Source organism: Fulmarus glacialis, unplaced genomic scaffold, assembly GCF_000690835.1.
Source record: "Fulmarus glacialis isolate BGI_N327 unplaced genomic scaffold, ASM69083v1 scaffold2118, whole genome shotgun sequence".
NCBI classification, from domain to species: Eukaryota; Metazoa; Chordata; class Aves; order Procellariiformes; family Procellariidae; genus Fulmarus; species Fulmarus glacialis.
The window spans coordinates 50,776-59,194 of NW_009229936.1; the positions used below are offsets into that span (position 1 = coordinate 50,776).

Genomic DNA, 8,419 nt, shown 5'->3' on the forward strand with positions numbered 1-8,419 from the left:
CTGGTAATTACAGATGATGGTCTTATGGCTAAGATTTTTAGATTATTTTAGTTTCAAAATGTTCTGAATCTCTTGTATTTTGCTCTGTAAAAATAATTACAGGGATTATTGGAATCTTTTGAGTAAACCAGTGTCTATAAGAATGCAGATCTGAGGTTTGAGGATTAATCTAAGGAAGAGGGGATATTGATAATTTCTTATAGGTAATTACAGATGATGGTCTTATGGCTAAGATTTTTAGATTATTTTAGTTTCAAAATGTTCTGAATCTCTTGTATTTTGCTCTGTAAAAATAATTACAGGGATTATTGGAATCTTTTGAGTAAACCAGTGTCTATAAGAATGCAGATCTGAGGTTTGAGGATTAATCTAAGGAAGAGGGGATATTGATAATTTCTTATAGCAAAGAAGATGGTAGTGGTGAACAATTTGGTTTACATCATAATGGCTAATTTAAGTAGAGAGAGGTAATGGAAAGCAGTCCAGTTTACCATGTCTCGTGAAGGTATAGCCCTGGGTCAGGAGTTACTGTCTCCCGCAGCTGACTGTGGGATATCAGTTCATTGTGAATGAAAAGGAAAACATGCTCATTCAAACCACTTTTGCTCTGCATTTGGCTTTTAGAATGTCTGAGAGAATAATTTACTGCAAGAAAGATAGATGCGATCTCACACCGGATACAAAATTATCCCCCAATATCAACATACAGACTGAGGTCAATGTGTGGCACGTGACAGTGCATATGGTTAAAGATATCGTTGCAGGGATTGAAATGAAGCTGCATTGCTTCCCAGAGGTAGGGGCCTGGGAGCAATGAACACAGTGCATTTACATCATCTCACTTGAGGGGCAGGAACTTCTTAAAATGTGCTCATGCGGTAGCTTAAGCTGTTTATCTCTAGCATAACTGTTCCTGTGGAATTCCCTTTGTAGATCCTTGTCCTAACGAGTCTTCCACGTGGGCTGCACAGGCTCCTCAGTGGTTTTATCGAGCCCTTTTGGTCTATCAAAGCTGTGAGCCTTCCTGCGTGCATGGTATCAAGAGTAGCGCATGCGAGCGGAGCAGTGCATGACACCATTCCAGCTCCCCTCTCAGCCTGAGGGCACGCACTGCTTTCTGCTGCAGTGCAAATGGGTACACAGCTAGTAATTTGTTTGCTTTAAGTATTTAAAAATATTTTAAGAGAAGATCAGCAGATCCAGGTACTGTGTGACGCATTATGAAATTCAGTTTTACGATAGTGTCTGACAGTATATCATACCTCCTCCAGTCCTGAAAACTTCATATGGTGGGCACATTAACTGCAGGCACAGGTTGCACTAATGTGGGAAGAGGTGGGTGGCCTTTTGGGGAGTCTAGACTGAAGAATACAACAATCTAAATAATGATATTCTAAGGTTAACACCTGGAATTACCTAGAAAGGAAAACGCTGCTAGGAAGCCAGTGCAGTTTTGGAGTGCTGGAGCACTGCGTGACTTGCATCAGGCATAACTGAGCAGAAAGGAAGGGACTGAATAAATGTTTTCTCATGGAATCCTGCCCAGGAGAGTCTTTTGTGTAGATGAGTAATGGGGTCTTTTTAAAAGGTAAGATCAGAACCACCCAAGTGACCCTAGTCTTCCCTGCCAGAGTTTACAAGCATATCAGCAAAACCTCATAGTCAGCTGTATCAGAACTTCTGACAACATGAAAAGTAATATAATAAATAAAGACAGCAGAAGGTATTGACTCCAGAATCTGCTGTTGCCTACGATGGATGGCAGAGGAAGCAGAGGAGGGGTGGCCGCTGTCCCTTATAATGCATCACTGAACTTTCAGATCTTAAAAGTTGGTGGAAGATATTGTCCCAACACACACTGCGTTCAGTGCCAAGGAACAAATAGGTAAAAGAATGGATTTAAAGAAGCAATTTAATCCCTGGCATGAATGTTGATGATCAGCCTTGATCATAGTTTGTAACAAAGTATTAATCTCGCATGTTTCTATGCTAGAGTAATCTCGCATTTGTTTTATTTACAAAATCAGATTTCTTTGTCGTAACATAATCTATTAAATTCTTTCGCCAGTCAGACACTGTGAAAACCAAATGAAGGGCATTATTGAATACTGTGTTCTGTTTGAAAATAAAAACACTTCCATGAGCTTAAAAACAGTGAAGCCAGGTTTCCCATAGATTTGTGCCTTGAAGTTCCCACACGTTTTCTGGCTGAACTCGCCCTGCAGCTTTTCCCGTTGTAAGGTCGCTAGTGAAGTCTCTTTCCTCTGTCCACGTTCTTTAGGAATCTCATGGGAGTTGAATATCTTTGATGATTTTACCTTCTTGCAAATCTGGTTAATATTGGCCAATAGGATTGAATATTGCAATAGCCGGGTGTAAAAACCTAAAGCATAATGCCAGATTAAAATAAAACAAATGAAGTGAAATGTGGGTGAAAAGACTGAGCGTTCAATGTTCTGGTAGTGGCCTTGTGTTTGAAGACTAAAGAAAATGAGATAATTTTTGAAGAACATAAAATCCTTACTGTTAGTAATGAATAGTATTGTTCAGCTTACTGGGTACAACCATACAAATTCGAAATTAGCATATGGATACAGACACTAATTCAAGACCTCAGCATCAAGTCTTAGTTATTGCTTGTATTTCCAATGCATCTCCTTGTTTTTTCACCCCGTTGACACTGTTTTCTTCTACAACCTTCAGCTAGGACCCTCGCTGTTTAGGAAGTGTTCAGCTGTAAAAGGGAATATATCGGTATTTAATGGGATAGGCTGTGTAGTATGGCTGGACTTTCAGAAGATGGTGTGGCTGCGTGCACTCAAATCCATTTGGGTGTCTGTTTCTCCTAGGCGTCTGAAAATCACAGCTTGTATGGTGTGAGAAAAGGCTTTAAACACAGGGCTTGTATTTAAACCAAAGAGTTAGCATATGGTATCTATTGGCAAAAGCGGGCTCTTTGGCAGTGCTATGATAATTATATTCCATTTTAAGCTCAGAGAAGGCTTAAGATCAGGCTTTTGGTAACTGATACCACTGTCGGGTGACTGTGGTAAACCAGAGAATTGGAATACTGTTAGCTTTGAAATACAGATCACCGTTACATTTGACTCCCAAAATGTATTTACACAGGCGTTGTAATTAGAACTGCAGATAAGCCATATTGGACAACTTCCATGTAAAGTTGCTTTAAAAAGATTAAGGGATGACATTCTCACCCGCTGAAGTCAATGGGAGTTTTGCCAGTTGCTTCACTCAAGCCAGGAGTTCACCCCAACGCAGAAATGCTTCCTAAGTTGTTAAGGTTGTGACATTCCCTGGCTTGAACAAGGACATATTAAATCAGTCAGTGTTTCTTGTGGTCTGTTGTTATTCCTGTCTGTTCTGTCTCGGTTTTCTTCCCTTGTTTCCAATTGATTCTACCTTAATATTTCCTATGTTTGTCAGCATTTACCGCAACTTTAACATTATTTAAGCACAGGTTTTTAAATGTAACTAGATGTAGAGGCAATTAATGATGCCATCTGTCTTGTGAGAGAGAGATTACACAAAAGATTGTGCTTCTGAAAGCACTATTTTTTTGGCAAACAAGAAATCCTATTAGACTCTCAGAACAGTTGCTCACTAACTTCAGAAGTGCCCACTTTAATGCAGTAGCTGAAAGGCTCAGATACATTTCCTGGAAGTACAGTATACTTAGGCATTCTTTCAAAGTTATATTTTACAGAAAATATCATCCAATACATGATATTTTCAGTAAACCTAAAAATTAAATATATCATTGAACATCTGTTACCAATACACTCCGAGTATCTAAATACTTAAAAATCCCTGAAATGTTCATAAAGTTACATGCTACATAAATACAACTCTTTAAGAAATGTGAAGGGCCAAATAAGTGAAAACATATTTCTGCCTTTGCGGACTGAGCAGCTGTATGCTGCAATACATGTCTTCACACATGCTTCCCCCATGCACTCGTGTGAAGGGGACTTCAGAGCGGAGGAAACGCACGCATGTTCTTTGAGTTTCAGGCTCTTCATCTGAAAGCCTTTAAAAATCTGTGTGTCATAAGCATTAAGTTAATTTTGATATGAACAATGGGATATTGTTTATATTTTTAAATATTGCTACTGTTAGCGAGTATTTTCCTTCAACACGCTTTTGTCATATTGCTGTGTTTGGAGCACTAGCAGCAAAGACACTCTGCGTGATGGATAAGGAACAACGCATGTCTGTCAAACACACAAGTCAATGGGAATCCAGAGCGAATGTAGAAATGAGAAAGTAATCTCTGGGTCGCTGTAGAGCTTTGTGCCCATCACAGACACAGTGGTGTCTTTACTCTCTTGCACTTCTTGCGGTCTACACTGACCAAAAGGTGACAAGAGGGATGCTGTCCTCAGGCCCCGAGGAGCTGGGTGATGCTGTAACCTTTCAGATGTAAGATACATTGCCTCCTATTTCCACTGGGCTTTCCATGTGCTTCTACTTGGTACCCAAGTCTCTCCCAGCTCCCTTTCCCTCGTCCTAACAGGGGAGCTTTTCAGTCTGTCACTGCGTGTGCAGTGCAAGCTGGCCTGTTTGCCACTTCTTCTATGTAGAGCAATTAATTCAGAGACATCTACAGATTGTATCATCCTCCATCTACATATAGCTCTTCCTTGAATTATGATAGAACTGGAGGAGGCTGCAGTTTGCAACCAACAGCATTGAGGGTAGTGCCTTGTAGGAGGATCTAACTCCTGTCTGACAGTCTTCACACCTCTCTGTCCTGCGGTCTACTGCACATTGTACTTCATTTCCTGCATTTCATTGTTTATTTTGTGTATAACTGAGGCTAAGATTGGAGTCGCAGTGCTGGGTTAGCTGAGGAAGGTGGCAAGGCAGAGTCTACTGCTGCCCACATCGCTCTCTGCGCTGCACACCCCGGAGCGCAGCATGGGGCTGAGCACAGCGAAGGCACCCACGGGATTATGCATCGGCTGCCACAAGCCGCCTGGCTGTGAGCACCCCGGCAGGGATCTGAGGGGCAGAGAAAGCTGGGGACTTGACATAATTCTCTGTTTGCCTCGGGAATCTATTTCTGTCTTGGTTATAAGCATCTGTGATTTGCTCCCGAGGGAAAGGGAGATGGAGATATGCTGGTTTCGCTGTCTTGGGGGAAAAAGTGGAGGAGAAAAAGTAGGTGCGTGTCTTGGACTGAATTGCTTCTGATTCCCACTCTATTTCCCAAGACTGATCTGTAGGAGCAAGGCCTTGACCCTTCGAAGTGAAGTCTTGCATAGTATTGACTGAATGCTGCTCAGATCCCAACTTGTCAAGGAGCTGCAACTAAGTAAGTCCGTTTAATTGAGTGGGACTGCTTGAATGCATAAACTTGCTTACATCCATAGATTTGTGGGCAGATAATTTGGAGAAGGGGGTCATAAGTCACCTTTTTCATTGGTCTGATAGCTTACACAGCCTCGTACCTCTCGCAGCAATAGTGAGAGGACACTGGATTAAGTTCAGTTTGGGCGCAGAGGAAAAGATGAGGCAGAACATACCAAAAAGAGAATTATAGAGCTGGGAAGGTTTAGGGTGGGTATTCTCCCTCCGTTCCAGTCCAGTGGCTTAAAAAGACCCTGAGGAGGATGGCTTCAGGGCTGCCAGCCAGCGTCAGCCATGCAGGCAGGTCTGGGGTTAGGAAGAGCAGAGTACAGATGTCTCTGAAGCCCATCGGTCCACTCTGGCGTTACAGTTTAGTTAATGCTTTGGGGGGTGCTTTCAGTGGGATGCATTCTTCTGTATTCACATATGCGTCTTAAGATTTCTCCAGACAGAATGTAGCATTTTCTATATGTTATTTTCAAACAAGAGCCGCAGTGTTTTCATTAACCATCTTCCAGTCTGATATTCAGCAAAAAAATAGGGCCAGTTCTAGGGCCCTAAAATTTAAGTTTTTGGGCCAGCACCAGACCATACCAGCAGCTGCCACGAGATGGCAGCCGGATAAGATCTTGTCTGAGATCGCTGCTGAAATAATCAATTCTATTGCGAATTTTAAAAGTCATAAAAGAAGCTCTCTTTTCAATGCCCAAGTTGCATTAATATTTTATTAATTGACATTTTTACAGTGTCATTCAACCACTTCTTTAAAAATAGCAGGTGTGCTCTTTACAATAATTCAGGCATCAATACTAGATGCAGATAAAACAGTTAAACTGGAGAAAGAAAAGCTGTAATTTAGTAACTCTTTAAGAATTTATGTTTCCTTCCCTTATCAAGTTTACGTTTTAAAACTGAAGCATTTTTATGGCAGTTGTAAAGAATTACACTATAATTGTGACTTTATTCACTTGAGATGTCTTTACCGTGAAGCGCAGGCTCTTAAGCTGTGCATGCTGAAGGAGAGCGTCTCCTGGCAGCACTTGGCAGCCTGTGTAAAAGGAAGCAACTCCAGACTTTGTCGTATTTCCTTGGACAAAACAAGCCAGTAAGTCTTGCAGTATGTATTTCCAACTATTTTTTTTCCAGTTGTGGGATTCTGGAAAGTCCTAATCTGTGCTTTGCTTAGCTTAATCTAAAACCACTCATAAGACTGTCTAAAATCTTAACTACTGCCTCTACTTTTTTTTTTAACATAAGTCATAATAAAAACCCAGATCTGATTGTCTTTGAACTTTCATTTGTTGTTTGAAAATCAAGTATCAGTTCTAGACTTCACAAGTGAGCTCTGTCCCAGTTTAATTTCTGAACATATAAGTGTCCTGAGAGGCCCAAAATCTCAAGTTAAAGCTCCTTATGTTATGCTAATTTCCCATGCAATCCTATCACGATGTGATAATCGTAAATACCTACAATTGCATACGTGCCCTTATTGTGTATCCTCAGAAAATGAGGATGGACTCAGGTAATAGATATTTGTTAATCTGTATGATGGTATCATTCTTTATCTTTACTTAAACTTGACCTTTGCACAGGCCACCTTCTAACAGCTCCTGATTTACTGGAAGAGATGATAATTCATCTGGTTATTAACTGTCTGACCTCCACAGACATTGCTTTATAGACTATGGAAATATATTCATAAAATAAAATAATAAAAAAAAACCCAACCACAAAACACCACAGCTCAGATTTTCAAGGCATTTTAGAAGCTTTTGACACCCATTTTATATTATTTCAAAGGAAAACCGGTTGCAATCCAAAAGATGTTACTGGAGAGCTGAACCTAAATGAACTTTCTAGCCTGCTAGAACAGCCCAAACCATAAGTAGGTCTGATGTTTCATTTGTTCTGCCTGTGCTTGGAGCTCTGTGGAGCTTTAAACTGCTTTGAAGATTATATGCCACAAAGATGGAGTTGGGTTGATGTTTCTGAGAAACGTTTTCATTTATTTTGGGTGGTTTGTGGTGTTGGTTTTTTTTTTATAATAGATGGCAGGAACAGCTACTATTCTATGTCCTGAGACAAAGTGAAAAGCCTTTAATTGATTTCAGTAGGCTCACATTTCTGCGTGTAAGTTTTTTTTCAGTTAAAGTCTGGCACAGATGGAAATGTCACATCCTGCTTATTTTACTGGGAGGATACTCCTCCCTTTGAAACGGGAACCTTGTTGGAAAGCGGTGTTCCTTGTAACACTAGGCATTGCCAGAAACTATATCAAGATCTGTTCTTCACTGCTTTTATCTGATGCTGTGTACTTTTTCTTTAGAGCTCACGTAGTGCCACTCTTACCTTTCCTCCCCGACTTCTGCATCAGTTTCAACTGCTTCTACATTTCACAGTTTTCAAAGGCATTAGTAGTGGGAGTCTGAGCTCCTTCTAGTTACGAGTGGTAATGTCAAGAATGACGAGTGCCCTTTTAGTTGCCATATACAATCTAGTGCTATAAAGTATGCAGGAAACCAAAGAATACGTGGGTGAAGCCTTCAATCCAATCCCAGTGACGGTGGGGAGCAGTGCTGGAGGTCTGCATATGGCATTCCCTCTTCCTCACTCGGTGCTCTGTGCCTTTGAGCTGCTGGAGGAGCCGTCTGTGGAATCAGCTCTACTGCCGAAGTCTCCGTCATCCTTCAGAGAGACTATTCTTTCAGTTGAAGAGTCACGTCTCCATTTGGGGTGACTGGTGCCACCTTTATTAATGCTGCTTTCTTCTCCACCATACCCTCTTCTCTGTGCCTACCTCTTTGCTCACACGCTGCGTGATGCTTCATTAAGGCTGGCCAGCAGCATCAGGACTGCAGAACGGGAAGGAGCAGCCAAGCTGAGAGCTTCCTGTGCTCTGACATTTTAATATGGCAAAAGAAGCAGAAGAGAGAGCAATAGGTATGTCTAAATTATATTGCCCAAATTGGTCACATACATGCGATGCGTAGCTGCTCTTGCTCTAACGTTAGATGTTTTTCTCAATTCATGTTCTCCACATCTGCTGCTG

The 8,419-nt window shown here is 41.2% G+C and overlaps 1 protein-coding gene across 1 annotated transcript in view; it reads left to right on the forward strand.

The window, feature by feature from the left end:
- LOC104081316 (IQ domain-containing protein H-like) overlaps positions 1 to 1,101 on the forward strand; it is a gene marked incomplete at its 5' end in the record, with an annotated part of 51,374 nt that extends 50,273 nt beyond the window's left edge. The window contains one exon of the mRNA XM_009584011.1: positions 934 to 1,101. Within this exon, the coding sequence (XP_009582306.1) occupies positions 934 to 1,101 (168 nt within the window). The remainder of the gene's footprint in view (positions 1 to 933) is intronic.
- Between the last annotated feature and the right edge of the window lie 7,318 nt (positions 1,102 to 8,419).